Genomic DNA, 27602 nt, shown 5'->3' on the forward strand with positions numbered 1-27602 from the left:
ATGGAAGTGACTGGGGCAGCGCCTGGTGAATTCCGGCACCGCAGCAATTCTTTGGCGGGATGGACCCCCTTCCGAAGGGCGGACAATTAAAACACCGCTCGTTAAATTTAAATTAAATCATTACACCACCATTAAATCAGAACAGCCGCCCAGAGAACCAAGCTGTCCCAGCCCGGTTCAAACCCAAACAGAGCAGAGGTCAAAAGGAAATTCAAACTTTCAAACGCATATTAGAAAACATTAATAATATTTTATGTTACTAAATAACATTTTAATAAATGTTTATTTACATATTTATTTATGAAAGGGCTTGAACGGCCCATCTTAGCAGCCAAAATTCTTGTGGCCATAAAACTAGTTGTATTTTATTTTGGCCAAACTCTTAACGTCCGAATGGAAACACCGGGGTTCACAAAGAACCACAAAGAAAAAACACATTAAAAACAAAAACGCAGCAGCTCCAATCCCTCCTCCACCACCCCCCAACTCAAAAAAGGTGCTTTGCTGATGGGCAGGGGCACCTGTCTTACCTGAAGCAGCCAGTAGCACCTTCGGTGGAACGTGGGGATGATTGACGAGTGGACGTAGCAGCCGTAGAGACACTAGAGGGGAGGACAAAAAACAGCACGTGAGTCCACGAGTACAAACACTTGACAAGAGCCATCTGTCAATCAAGAGCTTGGAAAACTCTTTCCCCCACCTGTCAAATTATAACCAAAGCCGGAAGCGGAAAGTGGAAAAAAAGTGGGTTAGTCAGAAAAGAGCTTCTAGACACCACTTGATTTTGAGGTACCGCAAAGTCACAAGCCAGTGATGGGGTGTGTGTAACGGCAGAGAAGTCACTGGAAGGCAAGGCAAACCACAAAACTGGGTCTCAATTATTTTGGCCACCTCGTGCAGGGGGGAATTCGCAGGAGAAAGCAATTATAGGACGTAGAATAACCAAGTTGGAAGGGACCTTGGAGGTCTTCTAGTCCAACCCCCCTGCTCAAGCAGGAGACCCCTATACCATTCCAGACAAATGGCTGTCCAGTTTCTTCTCAAAAGCCTCCAATGATGGAGCACCCACAACTTCTGGTGGCAAGCAGTTCCACCGGTTAATGGTCCTCCCTGTCAGGAAGTTTCTCCTTAGTTCCAGGTTTGCTTCTCTCCTTGAATAATTTCCATCCATTGTTTCTTATCCTGCCTGCTCTGGAGAAGAGGTGGGACCCCTTAATCTTTGGGGCAGCCCCTCAAACAGTGGGAGACTGCCATCGTGTTTCCCCCCCCCCATCCAGTCCTTCTTTCCAAAGGTCTTGAAAAGAGTTTTGCCTGGCAATTCTGCTCTTCTGGTCTCCAGGTGTTTTCACTTGGAGAACCAAGTCAGAGAAATAATAATAATAATAATAATAAAGTTGGAAGGGACCTTGGAGGTCATCTAGTCCAACCCCTATACCATTTCAGGCAAAGGGAGGCCAACCTTTGGACTCCTGTGTTCCACTGCACAATTAACCAGCATCATTTCCATTTGTGTCACCAGGGAGCGAATTCCCTTTAACAAGAGAAAAAGAGAATAATTTTTCATTTCATATAATGCACGATGCCCGTCAAGCGCGTTGACCGGGCTCCCTTGAGAACGGCACGTGGATCCCTTCTTTCTTTCCCCCCCCCCCTGCATTTTTGAAAATCGGCGAGGATGTCTCTCTTCTCTAGGGAACCGCTGATTAATTTTGGTCCTGAGTTTAAATCACATTTTACAAGTTTTATTTTTGTGTTTTAATCACTTTTCGCTGCCGAGAGTCGTTCTTTGCGCAGAGAGGCAGGATGGAAATGGAGTCAGCTCAATGAATCAAAACCAGAAGGAAAGAAGGAAGGATGGATGGATAGATGGAAGAAAGAAAGAAAGAAAGAAAGAAAGAAAGAAAGAAAGAAAGAAAGAAAGAAAGAAAGAAAGGGTTGAAATTCACAGTGGTACCTTCACCTTTGGTTTCCTTTCTTCCTTTCTTCCTCCTTCCCTCCCTCTCCCCTTCCTTCCTGCCTGCCTGCCTCCCTCTCCCCTTCCTCCTTCCTTCCTCTCCCTCTCTCCTTCCTTCCTCCCTCCCTCCCTCTCCAGTTCCTTCCTTTTCTTCCTCATTCCTCCCTCCCTCTTCCCCTTCCTTCCTTCCTTCCTTCCTTCCTTCCTTCCTTCCTTCCTTCCTTCCTCCCTCCCTCCCTCCCTCCCTCTAGATTTGATCACTAGATCCCTTTCCTCTCATTCTGAGAGAGAGAGAGAGAGAAGTAGATCATCTCAATTAAGGACGGAAGGAGCGCCTGAAACTCTATAACTCCCAGGCACCCAGCACCTGGTCCGAGCCAACCAAGGTCAACTCCTGCCTGCCCGGTTTACTCCTTCAGTTTTCTGCCCCCAGGGGGACCAGGGCTGCCCTGGAGAGCTTCTGTCCTACAAAACACTTTCCAAATTTATTCAGCGCCTTTAACCAATTATCCAGGGTAAAGCTATTATGGGATGGGACGTGGGTGTCCATGGCAACGTTCTGCTTCGAACTCCAGCGATTCCCAGTACGATCAATTGCAGAAATGAAACCATCAATATTTAAAGAGGCACCAAACCACCAAACAGAACGGGGGAAAACGCAGCCCCTGGTCTGAAACCCTGGTTAGTATTCGGAGAGTCGGCGCACGCAATTAAAACCCAGTTTGTTTCCTAAGAGCAGCGAGTGACTCACTCCAAAATTAATTTCCACTAAGAGGATTTGGGTCTGAGTCAGCCTCAAGCACTAGGAACAGAGAGCCGGGGTGTATCTTCGGCGGAGGGTTTTCCAAAATTAGCCAAAGTCTAGGAGACGGGGCTTCCACGACATTAAAACATTAAACTAGGCACCCCCAATTCCTGCAACCGCCCTTCATATGTTTTAGCCTCCAGTCCCCCAATCATCTTCCTTGCTCTTCTCTGCACTTCTCCCAAAATCTCAAAGAAAGAATTGCTCAGAACAGGAGAAGTTGGAATGGAATGGGATGGGATGGGATGGAATGGATTGTAAAGTAGAGTAGAGTAGAGTAGAGTAGAGTAGAGTAGAGTAGAGTAGAGTAGAGTAGAGTAGAGTAGAACAGAATAGGAGCTGGAAGGGACCTTGGAGGTCTTCTAGTCCAGCCCCCTGCTCAAGCAGGAGGACCTACACCACCATTTCTTGTCCTGCCTTCAGGTGCTTTGGAGAATAAATTAGTTGACCCTGTCTTCTTCTTTGTGGCAGCCCCTCAGATCCTGGAACGCTGCTTTTGTGTCTCCCCTATTTCTTCTTTTCTTCAGACTAGCCAAACCCAAGTCCCGCAGCTCTTCTTCGTGTGTTTGAGTCTCCAGGCCAGTTCTGGGTTTCTCCCAGTCTCCTCCCTCTCCTTGGGCCGTCTCATCTCCCTGCCCAGCCAAGCTGACATATAATGAGAAAATTAAGGCCTTCCCTGCTTCTTCTAGCGTTATCCTGGCAAGGTCCCTGTTTAGCATAATTTAATATTTCAATCGGCTTTCTCTTTGGGTTTGATTTCTGTTCTCCCGACGCGAGCAAAGTGGCCGGATTCCTGTTTGCGCCAGCGTGGAGAGATGTCGGCTCCTTGAACAGGATTTAATTACCGTCACGGCAAAGTTTCCAGACCTGAAACTTTGCCAACTGAGCTTTGGGCAGGGTCTCAAAAAGACCCCGGAGCTGCATAATGGGGGAGAAAAAGCCTCAGAAGACAAAAATGGCTGTCCAGTCTCTTCTTAAAAACTTCCAGTGTTGGGGCATTCACCATTTCTGGAGGCAGGTTGTTCCACTGGTTAATTGTTCTAGCTGTCAGGAAGTTTCTCCTTAGTTCTAGGTTGCTTCTCTCCTTGATTAGTTTCCATCTGTTGCTTCTTGTCCTGCCTTCAGGCGCTTTGAAGAATAGCTTGACTTCCTCTTCTTTGGGGCAGCCCCTGAGATACTGGAAGACTGCTATCATGTCCCCCCTGGTCCTTCTCTTCACTAAACTCGACATCCCCAATTCCAGCAACCATTCCTTGTGTATTTTAGCCTCCAGTCCCCTGATCATCTTTGCTGCTCTTCTCTTTTTCTCTTTCTAGAGTCTCAGCATCTTTTTTACATTGTGATGACCAAAAATGGATGCCGTATTCCAAGTGTGGCTTTACCAAGGCCTTGTAAAGTGGTATTAACACTTCACCTGATCTTGATTCTATCCCTCTGGGAATGCAGCCTAGCACTGTGTTGGCTTTTTTGGCAGCTGCAGCACATGGCTGGCTCCTATTTAACTGGGACTCCAAGATCGCTGTCAGACCCTCCCTAGTTTCTCAGGCTGTCAAAGAGACGGCGGGCGATCTGTACTTTCAGACCGTAAGATTGTGTAAATAAATATAGCTTTGCCATACAGCAAAATTAGCTTCTATTGGTTGAGTTTCCCATCGGGTCTACCTGGCAAGGCTGGCTCGGAGATGGCACTCTCCGCCAACATTAGAACCCAATGCCTTGATTGCACCTGCACCCTGCTTCTTCGTGCACTTTACTAACGGAGTCCTTACAAGGAATCCTTGCTTAAAACACGCCAAGAAAAGAGAGAGAGAGAGAGAGAAAGAGAGAGAGAGAGAGAGAGAGAGCTTCATTAGCTTGCCTTTTTTTTAATTGAAAAGGTTCTCCCTCCCCCCTACACACACACACACACACACACACACACACACACACACACACACACACACAGCCTGCAACGAACAATAGGAAGCCCTGGTGTATCTGTGGCTATGTTAATGCGACGCTGGGCCAGGCGCCAAGGCATTAAGCGAAATCGAATTCCGAAAACCAGCTTTAATCAGCAGATTTTTATGGATAGAATTACTCTCCCCTTGCCAAGGTTAATTCTGAGCATGCAGAATTAATGGCCTGGACAGAGACGGGTGGGTTCTCCCCATCCCCCCACCCACCCACCCATCCCTCGCCCATCCATGATTTTCCTTTAACTTGACAAAAATTCCCAGGGCGGAGAAGGACAGGCGTGCTGTCAGCCTGAGGATCATAGAACATTTAGAACATAGGATAATAGGATCGGGAGGGACCTCAGAGGTCTTCTAGTCCAACCCCCATGCTCGAACAACCGGGCACCTGCTTCTTCCACCCGTCAGCCTCTTTCCCCAAAGTCAGCCCCCACAACTGCTGTTCTCTTCCTGGGTGTTTTTTTTTGGGGGGGGTGTCCGCCAATCTGAAATGGTATAAGGTCTCCTGCTTGAACAAGGGGGTGGATTAGAAGAGCTCCAAGGTCCCTTCCAGCTCTTTCCCTGCACTTTATTGTGCAAATAAACACTGGGGTTAGACTAGAGGACCTCTGGGATCCCTTCCAGAGGCAACAACGCTGCTGTCTTTTGAAGCGGTGACTTCAGAAAAAGAGAAAACCTGAAATGCTATCCAGCTCCTGTGTCTCCTTCCCTCCTTCCTTCTTTTTCCTCCTTCCCTCTTTTCCTTCCTTCCTTCCCCCCTCCCTCCCTTCCCCTTTTCCTTCCTTCCTTCCTTCCTTCCTTCCTTCCTTCCTTCCTTCCTTCCTTCCTTCCTTCCTTCCCTCTTCCCTCCTCTTTCCTTCCTTCCTTCCTTCCTTCCTTCCTTCCTTCCCTACCCCCCAGGCCTCTGGGTAGCTGGCAAGGCGGTCCAGCCTCTGAGAGGAAAGCCCCCCACCCACCCCCGCCAAAGGAAGGGAAGCCTGGCAGATTGCAAAGGACTCTCCTGGCGGCTCCAGCGATCCTTTGCCAGCTCCTGTCTTCTCGGCCTCCACTCCGGACAGCCTCAGGCGGACTTTGGCAAGCTCCCCCCCTCCTCCATCCCCCTTCGGAAGGCGAGGCAAAGCGGAGGGGCCACGTGTCCCTGTGGGTGGCCACTAGATGGCACCAGGTGACCGCTTTTTAAGTCCCCCCCCCTTTTAATCTAAAGAAAATAAGAAAAATTTAAATGACCGGCATTCCGGTTCCCACGAGTAAGATTGCCTGAGTTTGCAGATATTCGTTTTTAAAATATATATACACACACATGTACAACAAATACATATACTGCGATGGTCATTAAGTGTGAAAAACTCACGGGATCTCCTTTTTCCACCTTCCGAGGATCAAAGGTCAAAGGGGGGGGATGCCAAATTCACTTAATGACGATGCTTCTAACTTAATGCCTGCAGTGATTCCCTTAACAACTTAAAATGGGGCAAAACTCACTTGCTTAGTGGCAGTGGTCGTAAGTAGAGGACTATTTGCAATCCACATTCCTGGGGAAAAAAGGAGGAACTCCCCCCAAAAAACAGGAGAGGGAAACTGCAGTTGTTTTTATTTTAAAAATAAGGCAGGCTCCCCCTTTCATGAAGCCACTTTGGGGGACGTGGGAAAAAAACACACACATCCAAAAAAAAAAAAAACCCAGACGTTGCAGTTGGACAAGCTGAGAAATCTACAACTCCCCTGCTGGGTTAGGCCAGTGAGAGAGGGGAATATATATTTAAATAAAATGTATTTTTCCCTCCCTTTATAACCCGTCTGGATTCAGCTGAAGCCTTTTCCTCCCTTCCCTATGCCATTCCCCAACTCCCTTAATAGGAAGCTAAATCAATCTGAAGAGAGAACAAATCATTTAAAAAACTCCACTCTGTAAAGTTTAGATATGAGGCTGGGGGATAAATTATATGTCTTCCCCCCCCCCATCCCAGCTTGGCTGCAGATGACCTTCTTGGGATCTGAGGAGGAAGCAGGCTGACTTCTGGATCCCATTGTTGGTAGTCCATCCTTAAAGGGGGTCTTCCTCACATCCAATATTTGAGAGGCTGCCACTAAGAAGGGAGGGGGCCCCCCTATCACCCAAAGGCGAGACAAGAAGCAACCGAGAGAGGAGAGACCTGGAATTAAGGAGGAAGCACTTCCTAACAGTGAGGACAATTAACCCGTGGAACAGCTTGCCACCAGAAGTTGTGGGCAATGGAGGTCATCAAGAAGAGACTGGACAGCCACTTCTCTGGAATGGCCTAGGGTCTCCTGCTCGAGCAGGGGGTTGGACTAGATGACCTCCGAGGTCCCTTCCAGCCCTAGGATTCTATGATTCTGAGGAGTATTGAGAATAGTGGCTATCTTGAGCTATTTGTAAAAATAATAAAGGCGATAGATAGATAGAATAGATAGATAGATAGATAGATAGATAGATAGATAGATAGATAGATAGATAGATAGAATAGATATAGATAGATAGATAGAATAGATAGAGATAGATAGATATATAGAATAGATAGATAGAATAGATAGAGATAGATAGGTAGATAGATAGATAGATAGATAGATAGATAGATAGATAGATAGACAGATATGGATGGAGATAGATAGATATAGAGAGAGAGATAGAAACAGACAAACAGAGGATACATGACAGATGGAGGGAAGGATGGAGGGAACAGCCTGTCTGCCCAGAAAACTACGGGGTGTCAGACTAGAGGACCTCTGAGGTCCCTTCCCTCTTTCGTAGTCTGTTATTCCGACCCTCCCAAGGGGGTCTCTCTTTGGTCCACAGACTGCCCAGAAAACCCTTCTTGAAAAGGAGAGGCGCTGATTAGCCGCAATTTCTTGTCTCTAAAGGAACAATTTGCGACTCTTCCTCTCTGCCAGGATGGCTTCAGTGCCAGGGCGGCTTTGCCAAGGCCTGCCAGCCGGAGGAGAGACCCCCCCTCCCTCCCCAGCGCTTAATCCCAGCAGAATATTAAAACCGGGAGGGGAGGGGGGGAGGAAGACTGCCAAACGTCATCAGATGGAAAAACCGTCCAGAGAGAGAACAGAGGCGTTTCCCCCATATGCCATTTTGATGCCCGCGCCGTCAAAACACACACACACACACACAAACACAACCCAAGGTCAAGGCGTAAGCAAAGCCTGCCAGGGCGAGAGGGACGAACTGCTTCCACTAAACTCCAGCCCAGCTTGAAAAAGCCCGTTTGCCCGCTGCCAAAATCCAGAGACGGTTGGCTGTCTAAACGTTGCCCTCATTATCTCAGGGGCTGCTAAAGAAAAAAGAACCAAAAAAAGGAACTGCCTCTCTAGATGACTCACAGGTGTCCAGGTATGGACCCAAACAGGACAACTGTAGAACTGGAAGGGACCTTGGAGGTCTTCCAGTCCAACCCCCTGCTCGAGCAGGAGAGCCTAGACCATTTCAATCCATCGATCGATCGATCGATCAGTCAATCAGAATTGAGCTGGAAGGGACCTTGGAGGTCCTCTAGTCCAACCCCCTGCTCAAGCAGGAGAACCTATACCATTTCAATCAACTGATCGATCAGAAAAGAGCAGGAAGGGATCTTGAAGGTCTTCTAGTCCAACCCCATGCTCAAGGAGAAGACTCTAGACCATTTCAATCAATCAATCAATCAATCAATCAATCAGAATAGAGCTGGAAGGGACTTTAGAGGTCTTCTAGTCCAACCCCCTGCTCAAGCAAGAGACCCTATATCATTCCTGACAAATGACTGTCCAGTCTCTTCTTAAAAGCCTCCAGTGTTGGAGCACCCACAGCTTCTGGAGGCCAGCAGTTCCACTGGTGAATTGTCCTCACTGCTCCGTAGTTCTAGGTTGCTTCTCTCCCTGAGATTGGGACCCTTTCAGATGATCCATGTTCCCCCCTCCCACCCAGTGGAGATAAAGGGATTCAGGCCTGACCTCCTCCCATCTATCCTGGCCAAGAAGCATTTCTCCGTCCTGGGGCTGGAAAACTGCCAATCTGTGTTGGCAGCCACCACACAATCGGCCTCCAGGTCCCGAGCCGAGCAAGCACAGACGTCAGTCACTCCGTTCACCTGGCAAAAATAGAGCCGGATGTTTATTCACTGAACTTCAGCAAACACCACAACGGTCGTGGCCGAGAAAGGAGATTGAAAGCCGGAGGGAAACAGGGGAGAAAGAGAGATGCGGGCAGCCGCCAAGAAACTGCCTCCAATAATAAGGCAGGGAGAAAGATTTATTAAATTTAGACGCCGCCCAACTCCTGTATAAGTATATCTACCTCTCCGTCTGTCCCTCTCCATTTATCCATCCGTCCCTTCTTCTCTCCTTCCATCTCTCCTGCCATGCTGGGCCGCATTAACGGAGGGATAGAATCCAAGATCACCGGAAGGGTTAATACCGCGTTATAATCCCTTGACAAGGACACATTTGGAATATACTGCGTCCAGTTTTGGTCACCACGATATAAAAAAAGATGTTCAGACTTTGGAAAAATTGCAGAGAAGAGCAACAAAGAGGATTAAAGGCCTGGAGACTCAAACCTACGAAGAAGGGCTGCAGGAACTGGGGATGCCTAGTCGAGAAGGACTAGGATCATGATTAGTATTCCAGTATTTGAAGGGCTGCCTCAAAGAAGAGGGGGGGGGGGTCCACCTATTCTCCAAAGCGCCTGAAGGCAGGACAAGAAGAAGCAATGGATGCAAACTCATCAAGGAGAGAAGCAACCTGGAATTAAGGAGAAACTTCCTGACAGTGAGGACAATTAACCAGTGGAACAGCTTGCCACTAGGGCTTCCCCTGTTTTTCCTGGCCGAAATTAGCAAACTAACTTTTCATGCCACCTCCAGAGCAATCAGGAAGAAGCTGCAGAAACTCAATATTTTTTTTTTACAGCCGCAGCAGCCTCTGTCTTTTCCCGCAGATCCAAAATGTCAGTTTTGTGAAAGGCGGGCTATCGTGGAGCAGATGGTGAGCCCTGCAGGATTTGCAGGCTGAAACTACCGACACACATTCCAAAATCTATTTAAATACCAGATTACCCTGATTCCTGTCAGTTGAAGGAGCTGGGAGGCAGCGCAGCTGGCTCCATTAATCAAAATTCAGTGGGGAGAGGCAAGCCAAGCCAGATCAGGGCTCCCCCAGATCTGTTGCAAAAGGGGATCCTGCGGGGGTCAAAAAGGATTGGAGGTTAAAGCAGACCTGATCTGAAGTTTGGCTCGAGGGATTCTTGATGCTCTCAGAGCTGGGTGGTTTCCTTGCGGACGTTTCGGGACCCACTGAGGGAACATCATCAGTGCTAGAAGGGAGAGGGGTGAGGAGGAGGAGGATTAGACTGTGTGGTCCTTGGTGCTCTCTGAGCTGGCTGGTTTCCTTGCAGATATTTCAGGACCCAACTAGGTAATATCCTCAGTGCTAGAAGGGAGGGAGAGGAGGAGGAGGAGGAGGAGATGATTTTTTGCAAGTTTCGTAATCCAGATGGGAAACAATGGGGCGGGGAGAGGGGGCGGGATTGGTGGATGAGAGAAAGGAATTTCCTCCACTCTCTTGGGCAAGGTGAGGTGGTGGAGAGGATCAATCAGATTTTTCGGGGTTGCTGTTTTCGCGTCACCTCCCTCTTCTTCCTATCAGCTCCAAAAAAAAAAAACAAAAAAAACCCAACCCCACAGAAAAAGGAATTGAGAGCAAAATAAAAAGTCTCTCTTCTGAGCTGGTTGTCTCTGGTTGGGGGTAGAGATAAATTCTAATTAAAAAGGGAAATAATCATTAAAAGATGAATCCACGCTGAACAGCGCAATTAATCAAGCACTTTGTTAATACATATTCATATTTGTTGCTGTTTTGGCTCGGGAATTGGAGGGGGGGTGAAGGCAGAGAGAGAGAGAGAGAGAGAGAGAGAGAGAGAGAGAGAGAGAGAGAGAGAGAGAGAGAGAGAGAAAGGGGCAGACAAAGCAAGGACATTCGGTCTTTGGGGCAGCCCCCTGGCTGGGTTATCAGTGGGGCGGGGGATAGCTGAAAAGGGGATTAAATCGCAATGGGTGTAAGCTTATCAAACAGCGTTCCAACCTAGAAGCCAGGAGAACATTCCGGACAATGAGAACAATTAATCAGTGGTAGGACTTGCCTTCAAAAGATCTCCACAGTGCCTTCCAGCTGTATTCTGATTGATTGATTGATTGATTGATTGATTGATTGAAATGGCCTAGGGTCTCCTGCTTGAGCAGGGGGCTGGACTAGAAGATCTCCAAAGTTCCTTCCCACTCTATTATTCTATTATCCCAGATCAATTCATCAGTGGAATGGCTCCCCTCCAGAAGTTGTGGGTGCTCCATCACTGGAGCTCTTCAAAAAGAGATGGTACAACTATTTGTCTGGAATGCTATATGTCTACTGCTTGATGGCCTTCCAACTCTTATTATTCTATAATCCCAGATCAATTCATCAGTGGAACGGCTCCCCTCCAGAGGTTGTGGGTGCGCCATCACTGTAGATCTTCAAGAAGAGACTGGACAACCTTTTGACCTTGATACTACAAGATCTCTTGCCGTGGGCAAAGGGTTGATCTAGAAGACCTCCAAAGTCCCTTTCAGCTCTGCTATTTGGTATTCTGACTACCAAATGATGACATTTTAATTAATCTTCAGAAGGGGACAGGACAATTCCAAAGAAGACGTTGAATGGAAGTCTGGTGGTCCCGCCTCAGAAAGTCAACCTTGATGGCGGTGAAGGCAGCCTTCCAAGACCTGGAGACTTCCTTTCGGGCAAAGTTATATCTAATGCTCCTCATTCTTTGACTTTTTGTTTCTTCTTTCCCTTTTGCCCGCTGATATGATGAAAACCTTCTAGTAAAATCTTCATTAAGTCCTGTCACAGCTCAGCTCCGACATTATTTTTCCTTACGTTAGAATTTCCAGCTCAGCTCCTTCTCTCCCCCCCCCCTTCTCCCCTTCTTATTTTATTATTGTCAGGCTGGGAGGAAAACACTTGTTTAATTTGCAGCATCCCCATTATATGCCTTTTATAATGCTTGAAAAAAAAAAAAGAGAGAGAGAATAAATAAAAAAAGGGGGCTTTGCTTCACGGCCGTATTTCCGTATGACTTTAATGTGACAAAAGATTTTTTCCCTTGGAGCTCAGGGCCCTCCAACCACAGAGAGAGAGAGCAGATGAAGGACAGAATAAAAGAGCTGGAAGGGACCTCCGAGGTCTTCTAGTCCAACCCCCTGCCCAAGCAGGAGACCCTAGACCATTCCGGACGAATGGCTGTCCAGTCTCTTTCTGAAAACAGTCACAACTTCTGAAGGGAAGCCCTCCCTCCCTCATTTCCTTGTCCCTTCTCCTTTCCTTCCTCCCTATCTCCTTCCTTCCTTCCTTCCTTCCTTCCTTCCTTCCTTCCTTCCTTCCTTCCTTCCTTCCTTCTCCTTCCTCCCTATCTCCTTCCTTCCTTCCTTCCTTCCTTCCTTCCTTCCTTCCTTCTGTCATCTATCTATCTATCTATCTATCTATCTATCTATCTATCTATCTATCTATCTATCTATCTATCTATCTCAGAATCATAAAATCCTAGGGCTGGACGGGACCTTGGAGGTCTTCTAGTCCAACCCCCTCCTCAAGGCAGGAATCCTCATCCCATGGTTCCTCCAGGCCAACTTCCAGAGGTTGTGGGTGCTCCATCGCTGGAGGTCTTCAAGAAGAGCCTGGACATCCATTTGTTCTGGGATGGTATAAGGTCTGCTGCCTTGAGCAGACGGTTGGACTAGATGACCTCCAAAGTCCCTTGCCACCCTATGATTCTACAATCTGTGACACTTCGTCAGCCTTGGGAAGATTGTCAATATGACCACCATACAGAACGGACCATGTTAGGATGGATGAATCTAACATCACCCTACTCTTCTGCCTCTCTCAGATCCCGGACCAGGCAACTATCCTGGTTACATCATGGGAGTCAACCCAAGCCATGTTAGAAATGAGACGGACTTTTCCGAAGAGTTTTTGAAACGCTCCCACCTGATCCTGGGAGACTGATTATCCCTTATCGAATTCTTAAGTCACCCAGAACGTGGATCAGAAGGGGGAATTGGGGTCCTTCTGAAGACGTTGCTCCCCTTAGAAGCTCACACCCAAGTGAGCTTCCACTGTGTGGAGCTTTTGACCTTCAGGTGTCCTTTGGAGAACTTCTCCTCCCATCTCTGAAAAACAGGCCGGGTGTTTTATTGCGCGTGCCAACATTAAATCTTCCCGTTCCAATTTAAAAACTCCCAGCCTCTCTCACCTGTCTTCGGAGCCTTGAGAATAAATGAAGATTTTTCTGGACAGGTTACGGTTAAATTCTCCCATTCACCTGGTCTGGGCCGATAGCATCAACAGGTAGGTTTTTCCATCTCCCCCCCCCAACCTGGGCATGGGGAGATGGGAAGGTCCGCCTTCCTCTGCTCCGATGATTGGGAGAAATTTCTGCCCAGGTCCCCGAAACCCTTTCCAGCTGGGCTTTCTTGACATTCAATAAACCGTCCCAAAGGTCGACATTTTCCTTGTATTAATTTTTTATCAAAACTGAAAAGCTCATTTTCATGAGAGATAATAAAGGCTGTCCGGGAGCTGCTGCCGAAGAGATATATGGTGTCGGGTCGATTGGGCCGGCATGACAAATAGCCTGACTTGGGAGCCCTCTTCCTTGTCTTCTGGGCTGACCTTATCTCAGATCCCGTAAATTATGGCTTTGTTTCCTCAAGAGTTGTCTGGAACAGGGTAATAGCTTCTGACACCGAGGCTGCTGAGCTAGCGGAAAAAAAAAATAATAATATGGGGATGAAAAGAAGAAAGAAGCGGTTGGGTCAAGTCTTCTGTTGCTCCTGGGCCAACCGGTTGGGGAGGAACCTGGGCTGGAGGACCTTCCTTCTGCTGGACACCTGGGAGCCAGACGCAGAGGGCTTCTGGGGAAGCCTCCCATCCTCAGATCCTTCAGAGGGAGGGTCTTCCTTTGTAGAATATTCCATGGTATGTTCTATTTTATAAAAGCTTTGTAGACATTGTGAGAGGAGGGCCTTCTCCTGGGAGGTCCACCATGGCAGAAAGTCGGCTTCAACATGGTTGTCCCTGGGGGTGAATTCCCATATGATTCTGAGGTCGATAAGATGCATGACAGAGAGAAGGAAGGAAAGAAGGAAGATGAGATTGGAGGGAGGGAGGGAGGGAGGGAGAGAGAAAGAGGAAGGAAGGAAGGAAGGAAGGAAGGAAGGAAGGAAGGAAGGAAGGAAGGAAGGAAGGAAGGAAGGAAGGAGAAGGAAGGAAGGAAGGAAGGAAGGGCTTGCCTCCAGAAAGGAGGTCTTCAAGATAAAACTGGACCGCTATTTGTCCAGAATAATATAGGGTCTCCTGCTTGAGCAGGGGGTTGGACTAGAAGACCTCAAATGTCTGTTACAACTCTGTTATTCTGTAATATATATATATATACATTGAAACCTGGGCTGCCTAACATGCACACAGCCCAGGTTCGAATCTCAGAAGGGTAAGTCTGGCTGAAGAGAGTTAAGAAACTCGAAATAGCTATCCCAGTTCTCCCTTTATTCTTTGTTAGCAATCTAAAAATGTACATACATACATACATACATACATACATACATACATACATACATATTTCCTGAAAGAAGAGTTAAGGCTGCCATACCCAGCACAGCAGTTTCTGGAAAGACGGATATTTCCGAAAGGGCTGCCAAGCGTCCAGGAGAAACGCTTGTGCCTCTTGACTTGAAAGAAAAATAAATTATGGAGGTCAACAAGTTATGGGAAACAACAGTGCCTTGAGGTAGACTGAGAGCCATAAATCACAGCAGCAAAGTATCCAGGAGCCCTGGACGTGAGTTCAAGTTTGCCCTCCATTCATAAAGGTGCCTTGACCTTTGGTCCCCAGGGCCAGGGAGAGGGAAACAGAGGCTGACCAGCACATTTTTTAAAAAATGCCCAAGGAGCAGAAGCAGTTGTTCCCTCGACCGAACAATTCGTGACTTTCTCCAAGAGATTGTTCCAAATTAGAACGCAGAATGACAGAGCTGGGAGGGACCTTGGAGGTCTTCTAGTCTAGCCCCCCGGCAAGAATGGTGCTAAAAGGGGGCAAAATTCACTTAACAAATGTCTCGTTTAGCAGCGGAAATTTGGGGCTCGTAAGTGGAGGACTACCACTTGTACATCTCTGAAGGTCACAGAGGTTGAACCCCATCTCCCACCTTCATCTAAAAAAAATGGGGTCTTTTTTTTTCCCCTCGGTGTTGTCAAGGGCTGTTGTCAAGTTGTGGCGCGGCCGACACTTCATTCTCCGCACACAAGGCCAGGTTTTGTGTCGGAGGTGGGCAAGGGAATTGTCAATGCAGACGGGCGGATATGTGCACAGCAGAGCTAGTCCAAATATTGGCACTTCCTTCGGCACACATCGTCTTAATGTGCGAAGCTTTGGAGGGTTTGTGGGTCGGAAAAGCAAAACTCAATTTTGCAAGGAGCCTCTTTAAGAATTTCCAGAAATATCCTTCTAATCTGGACCGTCCTTGGACCCCAATTCTCCAAGGCTGGAGTGTTTCCCCCTGAGCCCGGCTCTTCGGGCGCTGCCTGCATTCTCCTCTCTTTCCAGACATAAATAATATTTGTCTTTTCCCCAAAAGATCCATTCTGAATTACAGATCTTTGTGTGGTACTATAGAAGTCCTTGAAGCTGTGCCAAGAAAAGTGGTCAAATGGGCCCAAACTCACTTAACAGCTATCTCGCTTAGCAACATAAACTTTGGGCTCCGTTTTGGGTCGTAAGTAGAGGACTCCCTGTATTTTTTTAATTGTTGTTGGGGTTTTTTTTAACTTTGTCGTTTTAACTTTGGACGCTTTACATGCCCATGTGGTGGATGCCAGAAATGGGCGCCGGGCAGCTGGCGTGGACGGAGGCCAGCAAGCCACAGCAAGCTGTGTGACTGTGTTTCTGCCCACATTACGGTCATGTTGTGAGCAACACGCAATGATGAGATTCTGGGCAGCGACGGGAGAAAGCAAATATTGTGGACGTTGGGCGCCCACCCAGCGGTCCAAACAAACCCCCGCGTCTATATTCTGGATTCGGGACATGTTGGCACCCAAACTGGCAGACGGGCAGCCAGGCCACCGACCAGCCTGTCGCTTGGCAAGGGTGAGCGGGCGGGAGCTTCCCTACAAACTTTTGATCGATCTGCGTGTGCGGCTGCAATTAACACGGCACACGGGTCTCCCCACAAGATTAGCTTTCCCCAAGGCAGATTAATGAAAACGCGTGCAAAAATATTCCTCTCTATTAATCTCCATCAGTGGCGAATTAGGACGGTGTCCTGTCCCGGCCCCTCTGTTGGAAGGGGAGGGGGTGTTCTTGTGGGGTCTTTTAGCTGAAATGGGCTTCTGAAAGGCCTCTCTGGGGGAAGAGGAGGAGGAGGAGGATCCCTAGGGGATGCTGCAGAGGTTGTAAGTGTGAAAAACGGTCCTTCATCCATTATTTTCAGTGCTGTTGTAACTTTGAATGGCCACTGACCCAATTGGGGGGGGGTCACTCAAGGACTACCTGCAGGGTCTTAAAAATGGGAGGAAGAGTCTGGCAGGTGGACCAGCCCTGCCTCTTTTTTTCCAGATGTTTCTCCGATCACTAAGACAGCTGTGAATTTAAACCAGCTCTTTTCAAAGCAAGCCTATTCTCTGTTTTCCAATCAACAGAAGGAGATCAATTTTTTTTAACCAAACCAAGACATTTATCAACCCTTCTCAATAAAAAGAAAGATAGGCTGATGGCGGGGAAGAAAAAAAAAAAAGAGAGAGAGAGAGCGAATCAGACAAATTAAAAATAAAGAATGAAAACCGGATCGTTTCCTTGCTGGATTCTCAGAGCAAACAGAGCCAAAACAATTTTTTTTTGTTTTGCGTTTTTGTTCTGTTTGTAAAGTTTTTATATAAGTCATGCAGGGAATCGATGTTTTCTTGACATTCAGGAGTTTTAAAACTTCAAAGCACCCCGACTTTGGCTTGCAAAATCTTTAGTGAAATATACAATCAAATGACACAAAATCCATGACACTTGCCAGGAAGATAGATTTTAAAACCTGCACAGTCAGAAGCTGCTTCTGCTCATCATGTTATTTTTCTACAGCATATAAACCCCCAAAAGATGCCTCTTAATGAACAGGATTTCAAAAAACATCTCCAAAACTCCGATAAAGATATTTTTCTAAGGCAATTTTGAAGAGGTTTTCCCCTTCGCTCCTACAATTTTACAAGAATAGAATAGAATAGAATAGAATAGAATAGAATAGAATAGAATAGAATGAATGGAGGGAGGGAGGGAGGGAGGGAGGGAGGAAGGAAGGAAGGAAGGAAGGAAGGAAGGAAGGAAAGAGGGAGGGAGGGAAGGAAGGAAGGACTTTATTCCAGAAGTTGTGGGTGTTCCATCACTGGAAGCTTTCAAGAAGAAACTGGACAGCCATTTGCCTGAAATGGTCAGGGTCTCCTGCTTGAGCAGGGGGTTGGACTAGATGACCTCTGAGGTCCCTTCTGACTCTGTTATTCTAAAATCCCAGATCAATTAACCAGCGGAAGGTCTAATCCAGATCTCCTCATTGCTGGAGGCCTTCAAGAAGAGACCGAACAGCAATTTGTCGAGAATGGCATCAGGACTCCTGCCTTGAGCGTGGGGGTCAGACTGGAAGACCTCCGAGGTCCCTTCCAGCCCTCTAATTCTACATTCTAAGAGCCTCCTTAAAGTACTATTTTTTTAAAAAAAAAAAAAAATCACACCAAGCAGCAAAACTGCTTTAACCGTGTTTTTTTAAAAAAGAAAAAGGTTGCCCATCAGCCGATTTAAAAACTGCGAAATAAATATGCTGCTCTCTCCCGGTAGCCATTAGAAGAGTTGAGTTTCTTGAACCCGGTGCAGGGGCCTTCATCTACGTTGAAATATGTTCGGCAGCCAATGTTTTTAAAACCTCTTGGGGGACCCAGCCTCGTGCCTTGCAAAGCGACTCCAGGTCACTTCCCCCCATAAAACCGCAACCTGCGACTGTCGGGAAGGTCAGTGTTAAAGCGCAGGCTGGGGGAGGGGGTCTCTGTCAGGAAGGGGTCAGTGATGGCACCCCGACGCAAAGAAACCCGTAGTTTTACAGCAAGTCGTTACTGAACGGAAATCAGCTTAAGCCGCCCGTGGCGAACGTGTCTGTGTGCCTGCCGTTCGTTTAGTGACCATTCCAAAGTATGACGCAAAAGAAGCGACTTAGGACCATTATGAAAGGAAGGCAAATGTCTTATGACTGTTTTTCTCGCTTGAGAGCCGTTGCAGCGTCCCTGTGGTCACGTGATCAAAATTCGGAGGCTTGGCAATTGGCATGTACTTAAGACGGTTGCGGTGCCCCCGGGGTCACGTGATTCCCTTTGGCGACCTTCCGACAAGCAAAGTCAAGAGGGGGGGGGGAGACGGATTTAATGAAGAACCAAGTTGCTAACTTAATAATTGCAGAGAGTCCCTGAACCAGCGTGGCAAGAAGGATGATATAAATTCTCCAGCTTGAGCAGGGGGTTGGACTAGAAGACCTCCAAGGTCCCTTCCAGCTCTATTTGGATGGATGGATTAAAATGGTCTAGGGCCTTCTACTGGAGCAGGGGGTTGGACTAGAAGACCTCCAAGGTCCCTTCCAGCTTTATCCTGACTGAAATCTCTGATGACCCTGTTGGGTCTGTCCTCCAGCCGTTCCAGTTTCTCCCCGTGCTCGGAGTCTCCTGCTCGCCTGTGCTCACCAGTAACCATGCATTTTGGAGAATGGAGATTTATTTCACAGATCAGCCATAAAAGAAGCAAAACATGTGCTAACAGTGTGCTATTTGCATTAGACATCCGACAAAATTGCAAAGCAACACCCATAAAACTACTCGAGTTTGGCTAACTGTGGATTTACTATTACAGCAATCGTAGGCGATGTGGCCACTTCCTCACACAAACAGCCACATCGGAGGAGGAGAAAAAATGTGCTGAGGTTCCTCCGGCGTTTTAATTAAAATAGGTATAATGGCTGTGACGCGGGAATTTCTGCGGAGCCACATGTTCCAACCACATGTCCCCATCTGTACGCCTCTCCTACTACCGGGGCACACGCGCTCAAGAAGGATGTTGTAGCCCTTACTCACCGGCCAGGCTGAAGGTAGCATGTAGTAGCAGCTGACCCTCAACTTACAAATAGTTTGTTTAGTGACCATTTACAACAGTGCTGGGAAAAAATGTGACTTAGGATCAAGCCAGCCACGCTTGAGCAGGGGGTTGGACTAGAAGACCTCCAAGGTCCCTTCCAACTCTGCCATTCTGTCGTTCTTGAGTTCCATCCCTGATTAGCAATGCCTGCCCACCTATCTCCTCCCCAGCCACTCATTCTGGTCCTTTAGCTCCGAATGCCTCTCCAGGAGGAGATAACCAGTTAATCTGTCCATTTCTCACGGGGCACATTCCCAAAGTCACCAGGCCGGCCGTCTGATTTGCATACGGCGTCCTCTGCCTTCAACTTTCTCCGTGCAAAGTCCTTCTCCCAAGGAAAGGGACAGAAAAGGCAACATTTGCATATAAATAATAGACATGTCAAAACATAAGATGGGCGGATTTGCTATTCTTAACAGGATTGCCGTACACAATTCGTTTCCCTTAAATTCTGACTTTCTCTCCCGCCTTTCCTTCGCTCACCGGGGCTCAAGCCAATTAATTGGACCACGCTGATATTTACCTAAGTCAAAGCGCTTGATTAAGAGTCACGCAATCTCTCAATTAAGGATCCCGTTTCGAAAAACCGGAACCGCAATTTTAAATTTTGTGTCCCGCAGAGGCGAGAGACTCATGAATTTAGCAAGGCTTTCCAGAGCTGACAAAAGAAAGAGAGAGAGATAGAAAGAGAGGAAAAGCAGAAGAAAGAAAAAATAATACGCAGGCTTAACTACCGCAATTGTGCCTACCTCACTAAGCCAGACGGTTGTTAAGCGAATTTTGCCCCCACTTTACAACCTTCCTTGCCTCCGTCGTTAAGCGAATCACTACAGTTGATAAGTTAGTAACCCGGTTGTTAAGTGAATCTGGCTTCCCCATTGACATTGACCGTCGTAACTGTGAGTCAGCTGCCAAGCGTCCAGATTTGGATCACGTGACCACGGAGATGTTGCAACGGTCATAAGTGTGAAAAACGGCTGTAAGTCCCTTTCCCCCCCCCCCCGTGCCCTTCTAATTTTGAACAGTCACTAAACGAACCGTTGTAAACCGAGGACCACTTCAAGAGCAAGCAAAGAAAGCCGGGGGAATCAAAAGGTGACTTCCCTCTGGGATTCAAAAAATACGTAGGAAAGATCCACCTTCAAAAGAGGCTTTGTCTGCGTCTCTGCGTGAGTTGCTGTTCAGGACAGGCAACCCAGAGCAGGGACTCCTGCAGAGACACAACAGGCAGTTTTGTGCGATGCAACAGGGAGACTTTTCTTCCCTCTGTGGAGATGCTTATCCAGCCTAGGCAGATCCTAGGCTGTTTTGCATTGCATTATAGTCCATTACTGCAATGATATTGGATTGCATTAGGCACAATTAGACAAAGAAGGCCTCTTGCTTGAGCAGCGGGACTGGACTAGAGGACCTCCAAGGTCCCTTCCAAGCCGACTATTCTACGTTTTAACGGACACCAGCAAAATGACTTCGCTGCTCCTAGGAATGGACGGTCGTCAATTTCACAAAATATTCTTTAAAAATAAAAAAAATATCTCCCGTTCTTTCCGGCCCATTTACTGTATAGAGAACTTTTCAAAGTTCTTTAAAAAAGTAAAAAATAAAATCGTTCTCACCCATCTGCGCTGAATAAATTTGCAACAAACCCGGCTTTTTTATGGCCATCTTGTAAATAAAATGCCATTCAGCATTTAGCTGTTGGAGGGGAAACTTGGCAACGCCATTGCAAGCGATCAATACGTGGCCAAAAATGAAAAAAAAAATCTGCAAATTCACCCTGCCAGCCATCGGCTCTCCACAAATTCACTCTGCCTGTTTTGTAAATATATATATGCTGCTTTATACTGCACTAGTGAAGCCACACCTGGAATTCTGCCTCCAGTTTTGGTCGCCACAATGTGAAAAAGAGGTTGAGACTCTGGAAAGCATGCAGAGAAGAGCAATGAGGAGGATTAGAGGCCAGGAGGCTAAAACATACGAGGAATTGGGGACGCACAAAGTTGTGGGTGCTCCATTACTGTAGGTTTTCAAGAAGACAACCACTTGTTTGAAAATGGTATAGGTTTCCTTGCTTGGGCAGGGGGTTGGACTAGAAGACCTCCAAGGTCCCTTCCGAGACTGTTACTCTAGAATCCCAGATCAATTAATCAGTTGCCTCCAGAAGTTGTGGGTGCTCCATCGCTGGACTTTTTGAAGAAGAGACTGGATGGCCTGGATGGAATAAGGCCTCCTGCCTTGAGCAGGGGTTGGACTAGAAGACCTCAGGGGTCCCCTTCCAAGCCTATGATTCTATGTTTCTAAAGAATTGCTGGTATTCAGTCTGCTGAACCCACTTACTCCTTTTTTTTTTCCTTTTGGCTTTAAATGAAAAATTGAAAATGGGCTTTGGAAGTCAATCCAAAGGAACTCTTGCTGTTTCACCTTGGTGTGGTTCTTCCACTCTACGCTGAGGATGAGAAGCAAAAATACTCCCTCCCTCCGTCTCTCCTTTCTCTTTCTCTCTCTCCTTTCTCTCTCTCCCCTTCTCTCTCCTTCTTTCTCTCTTTTTGGTCTCCTTTTCTCCCCTTCTCTTTACTTTTCTCCTTCTCTCTCCTTTTCTCCTTTTCTCTTTCTCCTTTTCCCTCTCCTCTCTCTCCCTTTCTCTCTCCTTTCTCTTTCTCTTTCCTTTTCTCTCTCCCCTTCTTTCTCTCTCCCCTTCTCTCTTCTCTCTCTCTCTCTCTCTCTTGTCTCCCCCCCTCTTGTCTCTCTCCTTTCTCTCTCTCCCTCCCTCTCTCATTCTCTGCCCCTCTCTCCTTTCCTCCAGCAAAGGAGAAAAAAAAAAAACACTACTTGGATTTTCCAATTATACCACCTACAGGGAGTTTGGTTTGTTCTCCCAGCTGATAATTCACTCTCCACAACGGCTTTCAAATCACCACCCCAAACACGAGAAAGATGAAGCTGAATTAAGAACCCACTGCACACTTTATTCCGCTGGCAATTAAAAAAAAACCAGCGATGCCAAAAGCTTAAATCTCCTATGAGTATTTTTTTTCCCTTTCGAAAAAAAAAGAAAGAAAGAAAACCACACAGAGAAAATCCGTGTTACTCTCTAACACACGCACAAACACACTTAAAGGGGAAAAAAGCTGAGTTCGGGAACACGCATTGACTGGGGCAGGCCAGGTGCTTTTGTATTAAGTATAATTCCAAGAAGAAGAAGGAGGAGGAGGAGGAGGAGGAGGAGAGGAGGAGGAAGAAGAAGAAGAAGAAGAGGAAGAGGAAGAGGAAGAGGAAGAAGAAGAAGAAGAAGAAGAAGAAGAAGAAGAAGAAGAAGAAGAAGAAGAAGAAGAAGAAGAAGAAGAAGAAGAAGAAGAAGAAGAAGAAGAAGAAGAAGAAGAAGAAGAAGAAGAAGAAAGTCAAAACATTCTGATATAAAATAAAGGCCAGGAGCAAAGGGGAAGAATATATATTTTTTTACAAAAGCCGTAGCAAGGCAGTTTGCAGAGTGCCATGTTGTGTGTCTCCAGAGACTTGGCTGAAGGGTGAAGGGGGTGGGAGGGCTGGTGTGTGTGTGTGTGTGTGTGTGTGTGTGTGTGAGAGAGAGAAAAGAGTGTCCATGACCCTTTTTTTCACCATTCACACTGTGTGGCCCCCCAGCAAAAGGGCCCTTGGACCCCAAAACGGCAGTTTCTGCAGCAGTTGGAGAAAAGAGCCTTCACCATCTCTTGAGCATGATCCAGCCAAGATACTCAACAAACTGATGAAGGAGCTGAGAAGGACCCTGCCCTTAGAACATGGAATCCTAGGACTGGAAGGAACCTCAGAGGTCTTCTAGTCCTGTCTCTCTCTCTCTCTGGCCGTGAAGACCCCCCCCCCCACTTTCGTGGACTCAGACCGGGGTCACTCCCTAACCCTGACCCAGGAGGGGAAAACGGCTCCCTCCTTCTCCGAGTCCTTCGCTTTGAGAGGAACCCAGCATCATCTCAGCCAAACTTCAAATAAATCCCCCCCCCCAGGACTCTCTCTATAGGGCTTTCAATTATTTATCCCCTCTCCCCTTCCTTTCTTTAATGCCAGGCCAAGTGCTGACTCAGCTGCTAACATTACAAGAAGAACAAACAGAATGACACTATAGATAGATATATATGTATATATATATAATATATAAGATATATATGTATATACATACATATATAAAATCTCTGCCCCTTTTACTCCGGCTCCCAATTACAGGTTTGAGAGGAATCTCGGGGGAAATTCCTGGGCTAGCTTTGACCACAAGAACAACATTCTCTCTCTCTCTCTCTCTCTCTCTCTCTCTCTCTCTCACACACACACACACACACACACACACACACACACACACACACACCAAAAAGGCCTAAACAATGCTGGATCAATTCAAAAGGATTCAGTGGCCTGGTCACAACATCCCAGCTTTGGCAACTTTAAGATGGGTGGCTTCAACTCCCACAGTTCCTTCCTTCCTTCCTTCCTTCCTTCCTTCCTTCCTTCCTTCCTTCCTTCCTTCCTTCCTTCCTTCCTTCCTTCCCTCTTTCTTTCTTTCTTTCTTTCTTTCTTTTTCTTTCTTTCTTTCTTTCTTTCTCCCTCTTCTAGCTTTCTCTTTGATTTCTCTCTTCCTTTTTCTTCTTTCCTTTATATTAGCCAGCTGGGGAATTCTGGGAATTGAAGTACAAGGCTGTTGGTCGGTCTGCCCCTAGTTTAGCATCCCGGCCAAGAGCACTGGGGAAGACCACAAAGAGGCCAACGCCAAGGGATGGGGGGTGTGTTGCCTTGTGCAAACTTCGGGCTGCTGCCTTTATTGACCGGGCTCTGAGTCAGCATGATGAGTGGGCAGCCAGGAATGAGCTGACATCTACTCGCAGGTAAATCTCCTCCAAAAGGAAGATCAATCCTGGCTTGGAGCGGATGACCTGCCTGCCAGATGAAATGTGGGGTGCCTGGCAGCCTCCGCCCAGGGACCCAGATTTTTATCGGCCAAACCAGAGGACGCTGCTCTCCATCTTCCCTGCTCGCAGTTGATGGAAGCCGAGGGACCGTCCCCTCTCCCCGAGATAAAGGGCCTTCCCACCTCCTTCCCCTCTTACCTGCCAGGGGCTTAATTACGTGGGGCATTTTTATGGCTCGGGCAGGCGGCTCTCCTGGAAGGAAAGGAGGAAAAAGCAACCGAGCCAGGTTACCAAAGAAAAAAAATATTTGATGTCTTTGTGCCGTCGTGGCTACTTGGAACCGTCATTAAATGGAGGGCCGTACGTCAAGGAGTACCTGTACTTAGTTCTGAAATTTGGGGTTCACAAGTCCCAGGAAAAAGTCAAGAACTGGCCCCTCGAGCTGCAGATCACCCCAAAATTGGGCATTGCAAAGTCTGGGGTTGGTTTTTTTTCTTTTCTTTTTAACCTTCAGCAAGGGGGGGGGGTAAAAATATCCCCCCTTTTCCCCCTCGTTCTTTCAGATGATCCCAGGCAGCAGAGGATGGCCAGGAAGGAGGAGGGGATCCATCGCCCTTGTTGGCTTAAATGGAGTAGTGCAGATCTGGGAAGAAAAAGCGGCATCTTATCAGCGGCGCAAAATAATGGCGATGCCACGCACCAAGGACAGGGCAATGAGCCGCCGCGACATTGATGGGGTATTTGTGCAACTCTCTGAGTTATGTTGCAAAATCCCGGCTCCATTAAGGACACCGGGTGCCTGCATTTCAAACAGGAAGAGAGAAAAAGGAGGAGGGGAGGGGGGAAAAAAGACAGGGCACGGGTGCTGTGCGGTGGGCTCTGGACCCCAGGAAAGGCCGTTGGGAGGGGGACTGGGAGCAGACGAAGAGAGAGCCTGAGCTGTAATCTAGGTAGAGGTATGGGAGAGAGAGGGAGGGAGGGAGGAGAGACATTAGGAGAAGAGAAAGAGGGAGAGAGGGGCAGAGAGGGAGAAGAAGAAGGGAGAGAGGCAGAGAGGAGACAGACAGAAAGATGAAAGGGAGAGAGGAAGAGGGGAGAGAAAGGAGAGAGGGAGAAAAAGAGAGAGGCAGAGAGGAGACAGAGAGAAAGATGAAAGGGAGAGAGGCAGAGGGGAGAGAAAGAAGATAGGGAGAAAAAGAGAGAGGCAGAGAAGAAAGAAAAGGTGAAAGGGGAGAGGCAGAAAAAGGAGAGAAGGGTAAAGAAAGGGGGAGAGGGAGAGAGGCAGAGAGGAGAGAGAAAGGTGAAAGGGAGAGGGAGAGAGAAGAGGGAAAGAGGAGGGAGAAAGAAAGGAGAGAGGGATAAAGAAAGGGGGAGAGGGAGAGAGGCAGAGAGGAGAGAGAAAGGTGAAAGGGAGAGGGAGAGAGAAGAGGGAAAGAGGAGGGAGAAAGAAAGGAGAGAGGGATAAAGAAAGGGGGAGAGGGAGAGAGGCAGAGAGGAGGGAGAGAGAGAAAGGAGGAGAAGGAGAAACAGAAAGAGGGGGGAGGAGGAGAGAAAGGAGAGAGGGAGAGAGGCAGAGAGGAGAGCTCGTTCCTGTTGCATTTAGCTAAAAGAAATCCATTTATATATATATATATAAAAGTCATCCTAATGGTAAGAACCCCGAGAAAGAAATTAGGGGGGGGGCAACACCTGCCGGAAAACGGCATCCTTTCTCCTAATGCCGTAATATTTTAATAACAGCTGTCCATAAATAATTCTTTTGCCGTAGTAGAATAACGGCTTAAAAGCCCTGGGAAAGCAAAAGTTTGCTCCTCTGCTTCATACACCATTATTATTTTTTTTAGTTTTTTTTAAAAATGTATATTTAAACACCCCTGAGGATCAAAAGCACCTTATTACGTTTAAAGCTTTTGGTTTGTAGCGGGGGAAAAAAAGACCCTCCCCCCAAAAAGTGAGTTCTGCTCCATAAAACGTACAGCACACAATATGTCTGATGGCCGCGTTGCTGTTTTCTACGCCGGAAAACACTTTTTTATAAGTGCCATTAAAATTTAGCGTATGCGGCTTTCTCCAGGTTTTTTTTTTTAGGGGGGTGTGTTAAATTTTCCTGACACGCGGCGGAGGAAACACAAAAAATGTGGAAAGCTCACACTGTCACACCAGGAGTAAGGGTGCGATAGTCAACTTATGACCCCAAAATTTCCGTTCCTAACCGAGACAGCCATTGAGTGAGCTTTGCTCCATTTTACAACCTTGGTTGTTAAGTTGGTTTTCACTTCCGGCTTCCCCATTAACTCTGCTTGTCAGAAGGCGACCGTCGTAAATAACCCCTTATTTCTAATTTATTTATTTATTCGACAAATGTACAGGTAGTAACCCTGACGTACATCCCTTCGTTTAGTGGACGTTCAAAGTCACAATGGCGCTGAAGTGACTTCTGCCCGTTTTTCACACTGGTGATGGTGGCAACATCCCTGGATGCTTGGCAACGGGCATGTACTCAGGACGGTTGCAGTTATTTTCTTGCAGATGTTTCATGACCCAACTAAGTAATATCATCAATGCTAGAAGGGAGGAGGGTTTGCAGGGAGGAGGGGGAGGAGGGGGAGGGGGAGGGGGAGGAGGAAGAGGAGGAGGAGAAAGACGACTGTGGGATGCTATGCGCTCTCTGAGCTTGGCTGCTTTCTTGCAGACGTTTCATGACCCAACTAGGGAACCTCATCAGTTTGAGTCATGAAACATCTGTAAGAAAACCGAGGCAGCTCAGAGAGCACCCAGGACCCCACAGTTCAAGGCTGAGTTGCAAATATTCCCTTCTATCAGAGTCTCGGCCCTTCGTCCAGCCAGCATTGTAGGCTCAGCAAGTTTCCCTTCCTGCTGTCTGAAATCAACTTAAATCTAATTTTAAATTTAACTTAATTTAAACTTTGTGGATAACTTGGCTCCAATTCTGCGTGCTGGGGGGAAGGGAGAGCTGCTCGCTTTTATACTGTTTATTAATAAGGGGCTTGTGTGTGTGTGTGTGTGTGTGTGTGTGTGTGTGTGTGTGTATAGATAGATAGATAGATAGATAGATAGATAGATAGATAGATAGATAGATAGATAGATAGATAGATAGATAGTTTGCTTTTTACCCATTGTTCTTATTGATTCTGGTTCACCGCCAGAAGAGATGGACAGCTATATAAATTTGATTAATTAATAACTGAAATAAATAAAGAGCTGAGGCAAGACAGGAGTGCGGTTGGCCATTCAAGCCCTACATTTGAAGCAAGAAAGATGTGATGGATAGTAATAATAATAATAATAATAATAATAATAATAATAATAATAATAATAATAAGAAGAAGAAGAAGAAGAAGAAGAAGAAGAAGAAGAAGAAGAGGAAGAGGAAGAGGAAGAGGAAGAGGAAGAGGAAGAGGAAGAGGAAGAGGAAGGAGAAGGAGAAGGAGAAGGAGAAGGAGAAGAAGAAGAAGAAGAAGATGGAAGGGACTTGGAGGTCATCTAGTCTAACTCCCCGCTCAGGAAGGAAACCTTATACCATTTCAGACAATTGACTGTCCAGTCTCTTCTTAAAAACTTCCAGTGTTGCTTAAAAACTTGATGGATGGGTGGATGAATGGATGCTGGACCACCACTTGTCTGAAATGGGGTAGCATCTCCTGCTTGAGCAGGGGGTTGGACTAGAAGACCTCCAAGGCCCCTTCCAACTCTGGTGGATGGAAACCTATCAAGGAGAGGTCTAGTC

At 47.1% G+C, this 27602-nt stretch overlaps 1 protein-coding gene across 9 annotated transcripts in view; it reads right to left on the reverse strand.

The window, feature by feature from the left end:
• Positions 1–27602, reverse strand: part of CAMTA1 (calmodulin binding transcription activator 1) — a 213342-nt gene that overhangs the window by 56292 nt on the left and 129448 nt on the right. For all 9 annotated transcript variants that reach the window (XM_039367855.1, XM_039367852.1, XM_039367853.1 and 6 more), the window contains one exon: positions 531–602. In XM_039367855.1, coding sequence (XP_039223789.1) covers positions 531–602 — 72 coding nt within the window. The remainder of the gene's footprint in view (positions 1–530; positions 603–27602) is intronic.

This window comes from Crotalus tigris, unplaced genomic scaffold (assembly GCF_016545835.1).
Source record: "Crotalus tigris isolate CLP2741 ecotype Arizona unplaced genomic scaffold, ASM1654583v1 scf7180000020588.15403103151:6194809, whole genome shotgun sequence".
Lineage (NCBI taxonomy): Eukaryota > Metazoa > Chordata > Lepidosauria > Squamata > Viperidae > Crotalus > Crotalus tigris.